Source organism: Lactuca saligna, chromosome 2 (assembly GCF_052625555.1).
Source record: "Lactuca saligna cultivar CGN05327 chromosome 2, ASM5262555v1, whole genome shotgun sequence".
Classification (NCBI taxonomy): Eukaryota; Viridiplantae; Streptophyta; class Magnoliopsida; order Asterales; family Asteraceae; genus Lactuca; species Lactuca saligna.
The window spans coordinates 134,552,778-134,572,947 of NC_136418.1; the positions used below are offsets into that span (position 1 = coordinate 134,552,778).

The 20,170-nt window shown below is 32.4% G+C and overlaps 1 protein-coding gene across 1 annotated transcript; it reads right to left on the reverse strand.

Moving 5' to 3' along the window:
* Nucleotides 1-16,561: 16,561 nt before the first annotated feature.
* On the reverse strand, nucleotides 16,562-19,576 carry LOC145031704 (cysteine-rich receptor-like protein kinase 2). Its single transcript, XM_078980309.1, has 8 exons — nucleotides 19,161-19,576; nucleotides 18,577-18,980; nucleotides 18,317-18,439; nucleotides 18,076-18,206; nucleotides 17,770-17,980; nucleotides 17,446-17,677; nucleotides 17,187-17,346; nucleotides 16,562-17,027 (listed from the first exon to the last, which is right to left on the reverse strand). Exons 1-8 carry the CDS (start codon nucleotides 19,556-19,558, stop codon nucleotides 16,719-16,721), a joined length of 1,968 nt encoding a protein of 655 aa, XP_078836435.1. The 5' UTR covers nucleotides 19,559-19,576; the 3' UTR covers nucleotides 16,562-16,718.
* Between the last annotated feature and the right edge of the window lie 594 nt (nucleotides 19,577-20,170).

The following is a 20,170-nucleotide window of genomic DNA, read 5'->3' on the forward strand; positions in this document are numbered from 1 at the left end:
TGGTGTTCAATAAAGAAAGAAGATTAAGAAAATGGATATAAGTTTTTTTTGTTTGAGAAAAGTAGACGAATGTTAGTTTTTTCTTTTGATTCAAACATATATTTATATAATATTTTGATTTATATATTCAACCACTCAATGTTCTTATTTATTTGATTGTAGTTTTTCTATTTTGATTATGATTATTTTATATTATTTTTTTGTTGGATTATCCTACACAACATATTTACAAGACAATATTTAAAAGATAACATAATTTTTAACATTTGATATGTAATTATGATTACTTATAATGATATGTTCTTCATATGAAAGTAATTTATCCATATTATTACGACAAGAATTACATATGACATTTACGAAAATATATATTATATGTGATTTGTTTAACATATATATGCACCTATGTATGTTATAAATTTATAATTAAATATTTTTATGTTTAATAATTGAATGGATTAAAATGATGCATCAAAACTAATTATTTAGATAATAATAATAATAATAATAATAATAATAATAATAATTATAAATACACATTTCCAAGTACCGTATTCATTTGAAACTAACACTACAACTCAAGAGTTTTCTAATTTATGTATATATTTATTAGTTGCAACTCAAGAGTTTTTAACTTATAATTATTAATTAATAATCACTAATAACATTAATGTATTTGAAAAGATTTATGATTTAAATATGAAAAGTTAATATAAATGTTATAATAAATGTTTTAGTGTTTTTATGTTATTAAAAATTGTAGTGTTTATTTTTCATATTTTTTATTATTCGTTGTATATATATATATATATATATATATATATATATATATATATATATATATATATATATATATATATACACAAATGTTATAATAGATGTTTTTGTATTTGTATGTTACTAAAAGTTATAGTTGATATTTTTGTTCATACATTTTGTTGCCCGTTATATATAGTTTATTTTACGTTTGATATATATTTTACACAATTTTAAACGGTTTATAAAATTATCAAATAACTGTATATATCACGATGAATTAAAAATTAAAACTATAATCATTATATCATACTGTATTATGAAGGAAACTTTGTTTCTTTCACCACATTCATTTGAAACTACAAAGTTTTCATATTTCCATACAATATACTTAATTTATTAGCTGAAATATGTTTTTAATTGTCAATATTATCATAAATGGAAGAATTTGTGACTTATTAATATGATATACTTAATTTGTTAACTTGAATATATAGTTAAATAAATAACGTACATTAATATATCAAATAAGCTTAAAAATTTAGTGTAAATTTTAAAACCTAAAGTAAAATATCAAATAATATTTTAAAAAAATTCAATATATATTTTTTAACATAGTTAAAAGGAAAACATTAAATATAATAATAATAAAATGACCTAAATTGATAAATCGAATTAACTAAAAGGTGTCTGAAAACTATATATTCTAATAATATATTTTTAACCTGTTTCGCGCAACGTGCGAGAATTCGTCTAGTATACTTATAAAGCTAGCATTTTCCTTTCATCACATTAATTTGAAACTCCCATTAATGTTTCCTTTCACCACATTCATTTGAAACTCCCACAACTTTTCAATTTCTTTATAATAATGATTATAAGTTGGTTAATAAGGCTAAATAAATATACAACCTAACGTGTAATCATATATAAACTAAATTTCAATATTAAAAGAATATATTTGCTTCTACTTATAAAGTTATGTTTTTAACTTTTAAAATATTATACTTAATTTATTAGGTCTAATATGTTGTTGTATGTAAACCATTATAATTTTAAAGTTACAACTTTTGAACAATTTGTATAAAATACTTAAATTATTAATTTAAACATAACCTTACAGGATCAACTTAAATATAAATTTTAGTTCAACTTAAACAACCTAAAGAATATTTTGTAAATAGTTAAAATTGATAAATTGTAGTGTCTTTCTAATAATGATTATAAGTTGGTTAATAAGGTTAAACAAGTATCAAACTTAAAATGTAATCATAAATAAACTATATTTTAATATTAAAATAATATTTTTTACTTTTATATATAAAGTTATGTCTTTTAACTTTTAACATATTATACTTAATTTATTAGATTTAATATGTTGTTGTATGTAAACCATTATTAATTTAAAGCTACAACTTTTGAATAGTTTTTACAAAATACTGAAATTGTTAATTTAAATATAACATTACAAGGTCAATTTTAATATAAATTTCAGTTCCACTTAAAAACTTAAAGAATATTTAGTGAATAGTTAAAAATGATAAATTGTAGTAGTAAATGCAAAAACTAAATTGTATATCAATTTAACTAAAATATTTCCTACAATAGGAAAAAAAATAACTCTATATAAATGATTATACTGTTACCTTTAAAATAAAAAAAATTTGTTTGATATAAATCATTATCTATTTTGAACGTCAAAAAAAAAATCTACTACCTACAACATTAAATAATAAATTATATATATATATATATATATATATATATATATATATATATATATATATAATTTGATTAATTAAACTTGGATGCGGAAAATGATGTACTTTAACCATCATGAAGGAGTATTTTTTATATTTATATAGTTATATTAAAGGCTAAAATATAGGTTTTTCTTGTAAATACTACTTAATTCAGTGTTCTTTTAAGATAATTGCTTTTTGCACCTTTCTTATTTAATTTTCTGTTTTTTAGTTGTCTTCTTATTTTTTAAACTTTATTTTTTAACTTTTATTATTTTTCATTTTTATATTTTATTAAATACATATTATTATTATGATTAATACTATTAAACTTTTTTTGTTCATCGATACTATTTCGTTCGGACTACCTATATGTTATTTTTCTATAGAAACTTTTGTAACCTTATATATGAAAAAAAAAAAAAAAAAACTAGACTTTTATTATGTATATTTATTTTTTATTCAATAATTTTTGTCAATGTTATTGATAGGTATTTTTTTTGAATTATTTAATCAACATAACTTTCACATAAATGTCATTCTCACCTTTACACTGATAATCCAAATGCAAAAAAAAGATGAAAATATTTTTTAAAGCTATTTATGCACCCCCTTAAATTACTAGTACATCCCATGATAAATAAAATATATTTTGTTAATTTAAGCTATTTTATTCAGACTATTATGTATTATTTTTTTCTAATGATTTTCATATGTTTACTTAGAATCACTCTCACCCTCATCACAATGACAATCCAGGTGAAAAATTAAAGACAACAATAATTCATATTCACTCAAAAATAAAATAAGTAAGATGGATAAGTCTTAGAATTTAAAAATAAAAGACAAAACACAAAAAACAATAATAATGGAAATGATCTATATCGTGTCAATATTTTATAATTTTGGATATATATATATATATATATATATATATATATATATATATATATATATATATATATATATATATATATATATATATATATAAAAGCATTGAGTATGGTCCAATGTTATAACATCAAAAATTGCCACATCACATGTCAACACAACAACAACTAGAAGTGAGGATGGTATACATATCTTATAACATGTTATGAGGTAGAGAGACAAAGGAAGAGAAAAACGGAATTGATTGGTTGATGAAGGTGTTGCATTGTGTCGTCGTTATAACGAGAAGAAACATAAGATGTCCTTAACTAGCACGAGGGCAGGGCTGGTTCAACAAGTTTGGAGGCTCTAAGCAAACCAAAATTTCGGGGCCCTTTGACATTTACTATACTTAATGATATAAACTATCTTCCTTTATCCGGGATTGGGACCGACAATAATAAACTGAAAAGATTACAAATGGCGGAGTTAATTTTTTTTTTTTTTATGTATATGTTTTTTTGTGAATATATTTTATGGCATAAAGTTAATTTTTCTAGCCTTTTTAGATGCAAATTCTTTAATGAAATTTTCATAATCAATTTCTTATACTAAATGTTTTTCAATTGACAAAATAGTTAATTCATTTAATCTTTCTTGTGACATTGTAGATGAATAGTTAACAGCCTATAGGCAACATATGCATTTGGAAAAGAACTAAATTTTTTTTAATATAATTACGTATATTAATAATTGTATCACGTTCTAAATGTATGTCTTAAAAGTTTTAGTTCATGAAATAAATCTAAGCCATCAATATGTAAGCTATCATCATGCTTTAAAGATTTTTCAAGATTTAAATAATGTTCTTTTAAAGTATTTTCATCAAATGATTTTAATTTTTCTATATTAAATAGAAAATCAAAAATATTTTTGAACTCATTAAATTGCTCAAATCTACTTTTAAGTGAAGTAATGACTTTATATGCTATATATAAAAAGTAATCCATTTTAAATAACTGAACATATAGTTTCATTAGCAACATTTTCATCATATCGTCTATTTCTTTGAATTATACGTTTTTCACGAAATGTAGGTTTTATGTTCATTTCTAAAGCCAAGTCTTTTGCATAATCTAAAGCCTTTTCAAATTCACTTTCTTTATATTCTTCAAAAAAAACACAAAAGTCCATTTAGTTGATCTATAGCATCATCGATACACATATCATTTGATTGCAAGCTTTTACTAATAGCATTAATAGCAAACAAAACAACATTCAAAATAATCATTTCTAATAAAAATTCATAGTTTTCAAGTTCATATGTAGCTAAACATTTAACCTCACTTTTAATTCTTGGGTAACTGTAAAGTGTTTTTCTTAATTGTGGTGCTTGAAATCTAATTGCTTTTACACTTTCTACCCTACTTTCCCAACGAGTTTGCGATAATGATTTAAGTGTTTGGTTTGATATATTATCTTGTAATATTTTCCACCTTTGAGTTGATGAAGCAAATATTGAATATATATATGTTGTATAACTCCAAAAAATTCACTAGCTTTATCACACGAATTAGCCATATCACAAATTACTAAATTTAAACTATGACAACCGGGATGGATCATTCCACTTGATATTGACCCGGCTACACAAGTTGATAAAAAACTATCAATTTATTTTTATGTTAAAAAAAACTAGTCCATTATGTTATTTTTATGTCTATTAAAACGATTATATTCTCTAATTTTGATTAAATTAATGATTCATTAGCAGATAATACAAGAAAAGAGATTGCATAATCTATATGAGACTAACAGAAATACATGTGAAAATTAATTTAGATTATAGAGATTATGAGGAATAGTAATTATAGTTTATGGAAATTAATTGTATCACATTTTCTGGCGAACCAGTAACGTTTTCAAAAAAAATGGCACAAACGGTGAATATGGCTGCACCACGAGGTCGAGTGCAACCGATAGGGGAATTTTGGGATCGTTTGAGATTGTCTTTTTTGCTGACATGACACTAATACCTATTTATTTCTACATTGCAAAGAGTAATAATGCTCGTGTAATAACATAATTTACAACGGTGGAAGAAGATAGGGAGGAATCACCGATTCCAGGCTCAGTGGCTTATAAGGTTTGCCCTTGAAAACTATTCATTTTTTATGTAATTTTTAGTTTAAGTTTTAAAAAATTCAACTCGCTATTTTATTGAACAAAAAAGACAATAAGTTTTAAAAAACTCAACTCGCTAACCGATTTCCGGTATCAATATGTAGTTTCATGGTTCAGACAGATGGACAAATTCAGTCATTATGTTAACCTGGTATTTGCCTTTCATTTCATCTGTTATTTTCTCTTAGATTAAAATTATTAATTAATTGTTTTACTGGTATTGTTAAGGATGGGCGTCTGACTTATGAACATTTTGTTGTTGTGTGAAAGGTTGGATCAGAATCAACGACAAATAGTATTAGCAAAGGCAGGAGCAAAGATGATTAACCCACTAAATTTGGTGTATTTAGAAAGTAAACTTATACCCTTTTTTTAAATAATGAATTTAAATCCCATACTAATGATTTGCTTTGTATGTTACATGTTTAATTTTTTATCAACATTTTGATACTTGAAACTTAAAATGGGTGAACTGTGGGATTGGTTTTTTTTGGCGCATGCAATCCCGCAAAGCGGGGTTCTTCCATAGTTTTTAAGTATTTTTAAAATTATTTAGGTTTTATTTTTGAATTTGTTTTTGTTAATTTGAATTTTGATTTAATTTTTATAGTTAAACTTTTTAACTATTTAGAAAACATAGTTTCTAAATATTTGTTTCGGATATTTGATTTATGTTCTGAATTTAACACCAAACTAAATTTATTATATTAATATTTATGAATGATGTTTCAATTTAATAAATTAAGTACATTAAATTTATAATTTGAATTTTAAATCGTATTTAAATTATTAAATTAAATAATTTATATTAAAAATTATGAATTGATTATGAAGTTAAAATAATAATAGATTTAATATAATAATTAAAATAAAAATTGAAAAATCTTGAGGTTTCAAAAGACATAACACGGTGTTTTTGATAATTTTATATTAGATGATAAATAAGAGAAAATATACTTAATAATTTTATATTAGATAATAGATAAGAGATAAAATATAAATGATCACCAAGAGAAGGCACGAATCGTGTTTGTGATAATTTTATTGCATTTATTTATACAACCCTTAAAAACAGAAAACCTTTTATAGATTGCAAATTTAACGGTCTGAAAGATGAACAGTGGAGATAGTGGCATCCAAGGCCGATAATCCGGTTGTAACCACTTGAATTTTCACATCGTCTTCCGTAATGGTAGGCCATACCGGTGGTCTTTCTCTTTCCTCTAGTGTTTTTTCACTTAAATATATAACCACTTCAGGCATTGCAGGTCTAGCTGCAATTGTTGGCTGAGTACACAATAATGATATCTCTAAGATTTTCATTGCATCTTCCGTTTCATATTCACTAGGGTCTAGTTTGTTATCCATTAAATTCATTTGTATGCCACTCTCATATAGATTCCATGCCTATAATACACATTTATGTGTATTGGATGGATGTTTTGTGTGTATCGGATTTCTTTGAAAATGTTTTGAGTTAAAAATTATAAACCACCACCATTAAAATGGTGGCTGCCGCCTTCTGCCACCATGAACCGCCGCCAACCACCACTGCCCGAGGTGACAATGGGTGGTGCCCGACCTATTAATCACTGAATTATCTAAAAAGTTAACTATAATTCGAGTGAGACGTGTTTGGGTTGGAAACCCTAAACAGGTTTTAGAAACCCTAATGTCAAGAAACCCTAGTTTTTGGAGTTGGTCGTGCCTGTGTTAAAAATATTAATTAAACTTAAAATAATACTTAATAATTCTCCACAATTAACTTAATGCAATATTGGGCTGAATGTATTTAGTCCTTAAGGGGTTAAGTGTGGAACACTAACCCTGGTTATAGTTTTATGTGAAAAACCGTAGAATCGGGGAGCTCTATTTTGACAATGATAAGGCACATATTTGGGTTGTTGATTGGATTATTATTTCACCCAAGAACGACTAAGTCAAACCTTAATTACTCTTACCCTTAAGTGATTAAGTCCTTAATGGGTTAAGTGTTCTTACATATTTGTAATCGTCATTTTATGTGAAATCCTAATCGCTATTTCATGTGAGGTGGTCATTGCTGCAAGTGACTATGGCATGTGATCTGGTTGTTGACTTAAGCATCTTCCTATAGGTGATTGGAAGTGAGTTGAAGGTGGTAGAGTCCTTCATTGCTACATTGGTTATCTACACGCTTATCGAGGTGAGTTTCGCCTAACGGTACCTGTTGGTCGAAGGTACTAATGCTGACCCACTAGTTTTGGTTATCTGCTAGTAAAGAGATGTCCTAGGCACTATATATAGTCATGTAGGATAGATGGTGGACTCTTGATCTCAGCTCTCTTAGCTGTTCCTTATTTGGTTGTGGTTCTAGAGTAGGATCACCTGTCCGGGTGAGTATCTCACCTTAAAGTAGATATAGCCATGCATTCCTTGGATTATTGATATTTAGTATGCTTTTATGCTGTAGTGATATTTTAGATCCGTGTTCTGGTATTGAGTATGCTGCTATGTTGTAGTAATCTTTTGGATCTATGTTCTGGTATTAAGTATGTTGCTATGCTGTAGGGATCTGTTAGATCTATGTTCTGGTATCAAGTATGATGCTATATGGTAATAAGCCGTAGAACTGTATGTTAAATGTGCTTGTTGGTTATCATCTATGGAGTGCCCTTAGGGACTGTCGGTGGTCATGTTGAATAGCCTGAGAACTCTTGGTTCAGGCTCTCTTGCTTATTCCTTATTTGGTTGTGGCTCTAGAGTAGGACCATTTGTTCGGGTGGCTATCTCACCTCTGGTTACTTATGGTTACACATTCTATGGGGGTTAGCTGGTAGTGGCACTGTATGTTGTGAGATGATTAGTAGGCAGTAGTGAGTTCTATGATTGCTATTTGCCTATATTATGTGCCAACTTGATCCTGATTGCTATATGTCGACATAATGTAATTGGTTCAGTTGAGGTGGTGCTTCTTTGAGCGGTAGGCTAAGATACCTGGTGCAGGCCGGCTGTAAGCCGTAGACACGAAGGCTCGGGAAGAGAGGTAGGGTTGAGGAGGTAGGCCAACAAAACCCAGGTATTCCAACCCGATGGTTAATTAGACCCGACATATGGGTATTCCAGCCCAATGCTGATTGGGCCAATATGCTTATGATACCAGGTTATTTGTAATGCCCGTAGATCCGGGCTAATCAATTTAGAGACGATAAGCATCAAAAATGACTTTTTGATGGAATATTATTTATAAGGATTAATCTTAACTAAGTTATAGTATATGTTGCAAGGATTCTGTACATATAAAGAACGTCAAAATCCGAGTTATAACGAAGAAGTTATGACCTATCGAAGTTTCGCGACATAACCGACACGACACAGCGCGATGTAAATAGTGAATTTACGTTAGAGCGATATTTGGCCTTAGCGGTCTAAATGAAAGTCGTAGAATACATTAAACCGAGAGCGTGGATATAAAGAACATCGAAAATGGAGTTCGTATGCGAAAGTTATGAATTTCTGAAGTTCGGGGCGCGAAACCCCAAAACTGTCAGAGTTTACGACGTGAATACAGTGTTCACGACGTGAACTCAGTATTAATACTTCTGGAGCCTGACAGACGCAACTTGCGATGACGCATGCAGTGACGACTGAACTCATGACGTGAATCCATAAAATCAGCCCTATAAATAGAAATCGAAGGGCAGTCGATTTAGGTTGCTACTTTATCACTCTCTCACTCTCTCACTCCCGATACTCTCTCTAAGACCTATTTTAACCCCCCGAAGCCCCGATATCATCCCGATACACGAAGCAAGTCCCGAAGATCCCGAAGATCCTGAGAAGAAAAGAGTTTCCTAGCCGAAGCTCTGCCCGCGAGAGGCCCGGTGTGTGAAGAGATCACAGTTTCACCGAAGAATACTACTTCTACAAGCCGTAGTGCTACCCGATCATCTTCTGATCAAGTGAGTGTACAGTCCCTTTCATAAACACGATATTTATACAAGTATTGTTTGAATGTATTAAGTATATGTTTTGGGTGAGTGTGTAGTCACTCTCTTCTAACACATAAATATGAAGTATTTGCTATGAGATACATGATGTGTTTAGATATTGTTGTTTGATTGAGATGAGTGTGGAATGGATGTTTTATATAGTTTTAGATGAGTCCAAATCTATATGTATCTTATATCTACAAATATGTTGGGTAGGACATGGGTAGATGAGATCAGTGAGTATGGATTAGACCAAGAGGTTAGTTTTAGATCCAAGAGTATGGATCAGGTAAAGAGATAAAACTTGTTATTAGTCCGGGAGTATGGATTAAGACTAAGTTAATTGTCCCTAATCTGGGAGTATGGATTGGGCACAATTATTGATCCGGGAGTATGGATCAGATCGGGATTAAGGTATAGTTAATTGTCCCTATTCCAGGAGTATGGATTGGGTACAATTATTGATCCGGGAGTATGGATCAGATCAGGAGGTTAGTTTTAGATCCGTGAGTATGGATCAGGGGAAAAGGTTAGTTTTAGATCCGCGAGTATGGATCAGGTGAAAAGGTTAGTTTTAGATCCGTATGGATCGAGTGAAGAGGATAGTTTTAGATCCGTGAGTAGGGATCAGGCAAAGAGGAAAATTTTAGATACGAGAGTTTAGATCGTGTTGTTGTGAGGATCGATGGGGTGGGATAAGAGTTTCCTTTATATGGTGAAATTATACAAGTATGAATGTTCTATTTATATAAATATATGATATAACATTATGGGATGAAAACCCTATATGCTCACCAGGCTCCCGCGCATGACCCACTCAGTTTTCTTTGCATTACAGGTAATGGCACAAGAGTATAAGTTGGTGGACTTGACGAGAGATTTTGGATTATAGATCAGTAGTTATAAATAACTGTTGTAAGGTCTATTTTATATTGTTTATGCTTTTGGTCTGTATTGGAACATGACATTCCGAGATTCTGTTATTTAATGAAAATACATTTTCTTTAAAGAAATGGTTTGATAAATTCTTATCATATTTTGTTTTGGGAACAAATTCCACAACTATTTTCTCTAAAAGATTACTCTGATTTTAAAACAAAGCATAAACAAATCGGTCTTTTCTGGTCGTAAAATTGGGGATGTCACAGTTGGTATCAGAGCATTAGTTTATGCGAACTAGGAATTTGTAGGATTTCTAGACTTAAACTTAGAATGCTAAACGATGATTGTGAAATGAGTGTCTACCATATTTTAAGACATGAGCACTAGTATATTGTAGGAAAGTTACTTAAAATGCTTTTATGTGCTAAATGTGACATGTTTGCCATATATGATATTATTTGTTCGGATCTATGGTCTGTTGCTGACCAGATCTGGAAACCTTATGTGTTTAGGATTCTAAGCGTACAAATACGATATTAGAACTAGCATGTAAACGTTTCAGAGTGATATGGAGGATTTATGTATCTATCGTGAACGAGGATCTAAATTCACCTTATCCGATGTATAGATCAAAATGGCAAGAACAAGAAGCGGAGTTGGAAATGTGAATGAGAACAGGAATCAACCACCTGTGATTGAGCAAGTAGCTGTTGCAGCAGTAGCAGCACCTGAGCCAATGATAATGGCTGGTGTACAAGCAATGATTCAAATGATGTTGGATGGTCATATGGAGGAGACAAGGTGTTTGCTTCGACATAATCGTAAAGGATTTACAATAGCAGTTGAACATCCTGAGTTGAATGATGGGCAGTCGGAAGGAGGAAACTACACTGGGACTGTTGGTCAAGCCAACCCACCGATAGTTAGACCAAACAACTGGGATGGAGGAAATGATAGACGTGGATGCAAATACAAGGATTTCATGGCATCCAAATCCCCATGTCTTTCTGGAAACCCAACGCCGGTACAAGTTATGGACTGGATCTCCGAGATGGAGACGATGTTTGAAAGTTTCGAATGTAGCAACAAGCAGAAGACCGCTCTTGCGATTCCTCTGTTAAAATCAGGAGTATTGAGTTGGTGGAAGCTACTTGCTAGTTCTATTCTTAAGGGGGAAGCTAGCAAGATGTCGTGGGAGGATTTCCTGGTGCAACTAAAAATGCAATACTACTATGAGCAGGATCTTCTGGAAATCAACAATGAGTTCCAGAATCTGAAGAAGGGAAAAATGAGTGTCACTGAATACGCTACAAGCTTTATGGAGAAGATGAAGCTTATTCCATACCTACTTCCAACTGAACTTTCCAAGGTCAACAAGTTTGCTAATGGATTACCAGTTGACTTTGGTCCGATAGTCAAGCAAGCAACCACTCTAAAAGCTGCTATCTGGGCAGCCAAAAATGTTGAGACCCAATTAAAAGAAAAGGGTCTGGAGAGAGCTGAAGTTGGCGAGAAAAGAAAGTTTGAAGGATCCTCAAGGTCCGATGAGAAGAGAAATTTTCGAAGTCTGGTTCGAAGAAGTTCGAAGAAGAAGCACAATGGTGTGATAAGTGCAAGAGGAAGCACATTGGGAAATGCTCTAAAAAATGATCTGCTTCAAATGCGGGAAGACTGGTCATTATGCCAACGAATGCACAAACAAAAGAGAAGCCTGTTTTAAGTGTGGGGAAGAAGGACACTTCAAGCAAAACTGCCCAAGAAAGGAAGAGATTACAAAGCCAAATGTACTGCCAAAGCCAAAGGCAAGAGCATTTAAAATGATCCTTGATGAAGCAGATGAAAACGTGAGGAATCAAGGATGAGGATTTTATATCCAAAGATCAAGTTATGAAGTAGCAGTGTGAATAGTAACTCATGGTGTGGCCTATTAGAGGCATAGTATAGGGTGAACTCAAACTTTTGTGTAATAGTTTAAAGAAAATAATATAAAACCTAGTTTTGTTATCTGGTGTGTTGAATGGTTGTATGATTTTCTTGTATGGTGACTTGGTCGACTGCGAGACAATACTTGGGATGAGTATGAGTAGGTGTGAATAGTAGTAGCGATCTATACTACTGGAAGCACATGACTCACACTTGGATCAGGGAAAGTCACAAGGTTACCAAGAAGCTAGTGATTGGTCTCGTTTTATTCAAGTATGTCGTTATCTTTGTTTCGGTAGTGACTAAGAAGATGATTGATATTCTGAACCGAGCAGTCATATCAAATTGAGTCTGAATACGATGAGTTTGTTACGTGGTTCATAGAACCAAGTTCGAGGTAGCATTTGACGCAAGTCAGAAGATTGAAATCAATGCGATCGATAGCATCGCGCTCGTTGTTAATGAAGCTTGTAGCTAGAAATGCTATATGTAAAAATGTGATTAGATCACATTAGAATATGAAGGAAGGTATATTCCATTCTGGAATTTGACTCTAAGAGACTTGAGTCTAAGCGTTGCATCATACGATGAGAGGTCATTAGAACACGACCCATCAGTCTGTTACAATATATAAAGGAAAGTACTTATCCTAAGAAAAAGAAGGAGTCCTCAATAAGGATTTATTTTGTAACTCGAAGGTTACAATTGAAAGTACAACATAGTACGAAGAGCAAATGCAACATTGAGCACTACCTGCTATCGAGAAGTCCAAGAGTTAGATACTCTTTCGAGGAAACATAGAACTTAAAATTATTACCTAGGATGAAGAGAAAATGTATGGAATCATTATACAAGTCCTATTTCATTGATGATTCCAGGACGTAATCATCCTAAGGGGGAGATAATTGTAATGCCCATAGATCCGGGCTAGTCAATTTAGAGACGATAAACATCAAAAATGAATTTTTGATGAAAGATTATTTAGAGGGATTAATCTTAACTAAGTTATAGTATATGTTACAAGGATTATGTATATATAAAGGACGCCGAAATCCGAGTTATAACGAAGAAGTTATGACCTGTCGAAGTTTCGCGACAAAACCGACACGACACAGCGCGACATAAATAGTGAATTTATGTTAGAGCGATATTTGTCCTTAGCGATATAAATGAAAGTCATAGAATACATTCAACCAAGAGTGTGCATATAAAGAACATCAAAAACGGAGTTCGTATGCGAAAGTTATGAATTTCTGAAGTTCGAGGAGCGAAACTCCAAAACTGTCAGAGTTCACAACATGAATACAGTGTTCACGACGTGAACTCAGTATTTAGACTTCTGGAGCCTGACAGACGCAACTTGCGATGACACATGCAGTGACGACTGAACTCACAACGTGAATATTTGAGATTCACGACGTTAATCCATAAAATCAGCCCTATAAATAGAAATCGAAGGGTAACCGATTTGGCGGTAACTCACTAAGCTTTGGGCTTATAATTTTGGGTTATGTTTTAGGTACCTCAGATGATCGTTGGAAGGTGAAGGCTTGATCGTGCACCTCATCATGTTTTGTGTTATGATTTTGGTAAAATTTTGATATTAAACATATCCTGAAAACTATGTTGTAAACAAATATGATTTCTGGTTGGTTTAAATGTTTAAAATTTTCATTAATTTTATGGGTGTTACAAGTTGGTATTAGAGCGTTGGTTTCATTGAATTGGAGGAGCACTCGTGTGAATCCAGTCTCAAACTAAGAAAAAATGTTTTTAAAACAATTTTCAAATAGTTTTCAAAATAATCAAGGAGGATGACATGTGTACGATTAGCCAAAGCCAATAAGTAAACCCAAATTACCCCACAGTTATTTGAGATTATATTATGTTATGTTAGAACAACATGGTGGTGATAGAATAAGGATCCTCATGAATCGTATGATAGAATTGTTTGATATTTGATGCCTTATCTCTTGTAGAATACCGTATTGATTGTTGTACGAGTATTTCGTATGAGAACTAACTATTGAGTGAATACGCTAAGTTACATATTGCATGGGTTAAATCGCCTTAGGGTGGAGGATTTGGTCCTCCTGCACAACTCTTGTTTGAGTCCAACCGTTGTAGGATTGAACCCTTTAACCTAAAATTGCTTAAGTTGTGTAGTATGTGATAGTTTTCATGCAATAGTCATTTGTCACCAATGGCGGGTCACATGGAAGTTGATGGTAGGATGAGTTATGTGTGGTCAGCCGGTCAGTCACGATATGGGTAGCTTTCCTCTAGGAAGTGAGGACAGAGTGCATGAGTGTGCTAGAGTGTAGTGTATTGTTAGGGTTGTTATGATGATCCTCTTAGACAACTACGGGTAGGTGTGGAAGGTAGTATTGGCCCATACCACTGAAAGCACAGGACCCGTATGCTTATTAGGGAAGTCACAAACCCTATGGTTTTGTTGGGAAATAGGTTACCCTAGTGTTATATGCATTTTTTATGATATCTCCCTTGTTTATTTATTTATTTTAGCATATCCATTACGAGATGATTTGAGGTTGGCTTCGGATCAGGAATCAGGAGCAGATGGCCAAGATGAGCTAACATAGATTGAGAACCATGTCATGGAGATCATTCATGAGGAGGTTGTTTCTTTTGTCCCAGGGCAGATATTGGAGCTAGTTGAATCTGTAAAGGTCACTATGATGAAGTACTTTGATGACCGATATGCTACACTTTCTGATGTTGCTGTTGCTGCAGCCACCGCGACTATTGCTGCCATGGGGGATTGAGGAGAGAGAGATTTCCAGTATCGGGACTTCGACCGTACGAAGCCCACAAAGTTTGATGGGGGTATCGGACCCGATTGCGGAGATGAGATGGTTGTCTGATTTGGAGGGTTGTTTCTTCACGTGTTCTTGTGTAGATGACTAGAAGGTCAAGTGTGCCCTGAACCTTCTTAGGTTTGGGGGTAACGAATTAGTGGAGACTGGTGACTAGTTCTCATAATCCTGATTAGAGGTTCGCGATGGCTTGGGAACAGTTCTCAGAGGTGTTCCGTGTGAGGTGTGTTCCCTTGGTAGAGAGGGAGAGACTAGCTCAGGAGTACCTGGATCTGAGACAGACGTCTGAGTCAGTGATGGAGATCACCAAGATGTTCACTGAGAGAGCCTTGTTTATTCATGAGTTCGCTGCTTTAGAGCAGGCTCAGATGACTCGGTATTTAAACAAAGTTTTCAAAATACGAGGGTATTCCATCCCGAGGATGACTCGACCCATTGAGGACATGCCTGGTATTTCAGTCCGAAGCTAATTGGGCCAGGAATGAGTGTTTGTGTTTATGCTTTGTTTTGTGTGGTGGTATTTTGGGGGTACCTCACTAAGCTTTTGGCTTACATTTTTAGGTTATGTTTCAGATACCTCAGATGATCGCGGGAAGGCGAAGGCTTGATCATGCACATCATCATGTTTTTGTTATGATTTTGGGAAAAATTTGATATTAAACATATTTTGAAAACTATGTTGTAAATAAATATGAGTTCTGGTTGGTTTAAAAAGTTAAAATTTTTCATGAATTTTTATAGGTGTTACAAACTATATTTTGCATAAGCTATACCGACAACTTATCATCTTCAAAAGTTCTGAGGAAACCATTTAAATCCTTTTCTTCTTGCCTAAGGTACACCTACGACTTATTGTCTCTATATATTTCTCTGGTTAAAAACTTTTAGACAACTCTATACCGACAACATATCATTGGTATAATGAAAAAATAACAACGCTAGATGTTGTCTACATATATGTCATCTATATAGGCCTTATTTCTTGTAGTGTACACACATTTTATAAGCATATCATTTCAACGAAATATTCTTTATGTTTGTTTATTTATCATTTTGATTTAAGTTTTATATTTAAACTTTTTACCTATTTAGAAAACATAGTTTTTAAATATTTGTTTCAGATTTTTTATTTATGTTCTAAATTTAACACCAACCTAAATTTATTATATTAATATTTATGAATGGTGTTTAATAAATTAAGTACATTAAATTTATAATTTGAATTTAAATCGTATTTAAATTATTAAATTAAATAATTTATATTAAAAATTATGAGTTGATTATGAAATTAAAATAATAATAGATTTAATATATTAATTAAAATAAAAATTGAAAAGTCTTGCGGTTTCAAAAGACATCGCACAGTGTTTTTGATAAATTTATATTAGATAATAAATAAAAGAAAATATACTTGATAATTTTATATTAGACAATAGATAAGAGATAAAATATAAAAGATCACCAAGACAAGGCACGAATGCGAGTTTGTGATAATTCTATTGCATTTATTCATACAACCCTTAAAAACAAAAAACCTTTCTCAGATTGCAAATTTAACGGCCTGAAAGATGAACAATGGAGGCAGTGGCATTCGAGGCCGAGGATTCGGTTGTAACCAGTTGAATTTTTACCTCATCTTCGGTAATGGTAGGCCTTATTGGTGGTCTTTCTCTTTCCTCTAGTGTTTTCTCACTTAAAAGTGTGACCACTTCAGACATCGCAGGTCTAGTTGTAACTGTTGGTTGAGTACACAATAATGCTATCTCGATGATTTTCATTGCATCTTCCGTTTCATATTCACTAGGGTCTAGTTTGTTATCCATTAAATTTATTTGTGTGCCACTCTCAAATAGATTCCATGCCTATAATACACATTATAACATCATAAAGGCTAGTGAGAACAAAATCAAGTTTAAATTCTCCATGCATACACATATTATTACCTCATGGAATGGACCAATATACCATAAATTAATATGAATGTTTTTAAATGACAAAACCATTAATTTTGAGATACGTACATGATCAAGGAGGTTTCGAGTGACTGATTGATCGTCTATGACATCCATATACCTCTTTCCACTAATGATTTCGAGGACCACTATACCAAAACTGTACGTATCAACTTTCTCTGATAATCTCCCATGAATGGCATATTCTGGTGCTACATAACCACTATTCCTGGTAAGATATAACAATTCATATTACAAACACATGTCTTTTAATCAAGAGAATGTTATGTTTCTATTAGTTAAATCATATGTATTAATTTAAACATACAAGGACCCTGCGAATTTGGTGCTGACATGAGTCTTATCATCTGGTAGTAGTCTTATCAGACCACAATCCGCTATTTTTGGCTGAAATTCATTGTCAAGTAGAATGTTGCTGGTTTTTATATCTCTATGGATTAGGGTAACATGATACTGTTCATGTAGATAAGCAAGACCCCTTGCTATCCCAAAGATTATGTCAAACCTTTGTTTCCAGTTCAGAATCCTTCTTTTATCACCTGTCATTAAGTAAAAATAAGTTTACTAATATAGAGATAGTGAATATTTGGTAATCCAAGCGCACAAAACCACGTAAAATTTTACAACTCACCATATAGGTATTGATCAAGGCTTCCATTTTCCATGTACTCATAGATAAGAAATAAGTTGGGGCCTTTTGTACAATATCCAAGAACACGTACAATATGTTTGTGATGTACGTTACTTATGATCTTAAGTTCATTATTGAAGTTTGTCATTCCGCTACTGGATGCCATAAATGTTTTCTTAATTGCAACTGCATCTCCACCCTTGAGAGTTCCCTGCATCATGCCATGCATCATACAAAAATCGTCAATTGTTAGTAAATAAACGAATATACTGTAAATCCAAATAATGATCTTGAAAGATATATTACCTTGTATACTTCTCCAAATAACCCTCCTCCAAGTTTGTTCTCATCACTGAAATTATCAGTGGCTTCCTTTAAATCACTGTAGCTATATGTAGATGGGCCTTGAAGGAAATCAGTTGATCCAGTTGACATATCTAGCAATTTGAAACCAAAATATTTGAATATAGAAACACATTAGGATTGTAAAGAAAGAAGCTAAAATAAAAGTTCATATATATGTTAAGAAGTTGAATCTTGTCTTTACCTCGTTGGCCTCTACCTTTCTTTTTGGATCTGCCACACCATAAGAAAAATGCAAGTATAAGCAACAAACAACATACACCTCCTACAACTCCCCCGATTATGTATCTCTTCTTGTTTGAATCTCCTGTACATAAAGCATAGATTTCGAAATATAATTAATCATTCTAACTGTAACAAACTACACAACTCATGAACAAAGTACCAGTGGTCAATGGAATTAAAATGTTTCGATTTCTAAAAGATTAAAGGTCTCATTCTCACCATCATCCCCAAGGAAAGATGAAATATCAGTTGTCTGGTTTTGTCCAAAAAATGGCGTCCTGGAGTACCTCATGAAGCATCCATTGTCCATTGCTCGACCAGCTGAAGTAGTAGGAAGACAATCATATAGAGACTTGGATCTCAACTGCAAGCATTCTAGACAAACACTCTGGCTTACTTTCAGGTTACACTGAGCAATAGCATACACTGTAGCATTACCACCATCTTCTTTCCTTGTAGAAAGCGCATAGTAATCGGGTGTTCTTGGAGCAGCAATTTGAAGGTCTAATAGCAGCTTTTCTGCTGCTTTTCTGAACACCGTTGTCTGTGGTGATGGTGTGCCATCACATCGTACAACACCAGCTCGACTATTAGCCTCGGTGTAGAAATCATTGTTCTCATATCTATATCAAAACAAACCAAATTAGCATGAAACATATATATCTTTCGATCCATGAAATTAGTCTACTATGCTTACAAGATACACATGTCCTTTTATGCATTCAATTACGTAAAGTTAATAGTAATAGTTAATAGATTTTAGGGAACAAGTAAGAAGAAAATTGAAAAAAAAAAACATGCACCTGACATCGCAGTCACTGTAAAAAACATGAGCACCATTACCAAGGCCACATGCTTTTAGAGCATTAACAGCATAGTCGAAACAAACCAGACAATCTGGGATGGAAAGATATCCTCTACACCATGCGAGGCCCCATACAGACTCGCCGTTGAACAAAGTGCGAGCTGCAGCAAACTTGGTGACGGATATCTGCTGGCGAAGGCTAGAAATGGTGGTGTTAAGGTTGCTCAAGAAATAGTTTCCGTTCATACCTTTGTATTGACTACAATAATATCCCATGATTGTGCTATTTATGTCAGTTGGCTGTGATGTCACTTGCTCCGCCATGTTTATGATCACCACCACTACCAGCACGGTGGCCGCCAAGTAGGACAACCGCAGCTGGTACACTGGCTTCATGTTTATATTTTTTTTTTTTTTTTTGGGGGGGGGGGGGGGGGGGGGGGGGGTTATTTTCTTTTTTGTTTAGAATTTACTTTGTTTTAATAAAGTTGATGTACAAAGATGAAGTTTTTTTTTCATGATTTAAAGAACATGACAAAGCCTTTGAGAGGAAGCTCGTATGACATTTCCGAATGTAAATTTCCACTAATAAGTCAAACTAGGAGATGGATATGTATTTAGAGGCTATCATGGAAAAGGATTTGTATATTCTTTTTGGGAGGGATAATATTCCAACACATTAATTATTGATTTTTGATCAGCGAAGGAATCTGCTAGGAGACCATTCACATTATTGAGCATGAGCATTAAAATATTATAAATAAAATTAAAGAAAAAAAAAGTAAAAGAGATGGTCGTAGGGGGCTTTGCACGATCTAGAAGTTAGCTTTTTATTGAGGAACATGTGACATCATTTCTTCATTGGTGGTTAGTCATTAATTATAGTATATTATTCAAGATAATGACTTACTAAGAGTAATAAATTTTTGGACTTTTGTATACATTTATGTATTAAGTTTTTTCGTCCACATTTTTCTATTAAACTTGTTAAACTGTATATATTCATTA

What these genes read in the sequence shown, in the direction of transcription:
- LOC145031704 (XM_078980309.1), bottom strand. Translation starts at nt 19,558, where the DNA reads ATGAAGCCAGTGTACCAGCTGCGGTTGTCCTACTTGGCGGCCACCGTG. An exon ending in ATCTTTCCTTGGGGATGATG is followed by an intron (nt 18,440 to 18,576) that starts GTGAGAATGAGA and finishes CTTTATGTACAG; the next exon opens with GAGATTCAAACAAGAAGAGA. An exon ending in ACCAAATTCGCAGGGTCCTT is followed by an intron (nt 17,347 to 17,445) that starts GTATGTTTAAAT and finishes ATATCTTACCAG; the next exon opens with GAATAGTGGTTATGTAGCAC.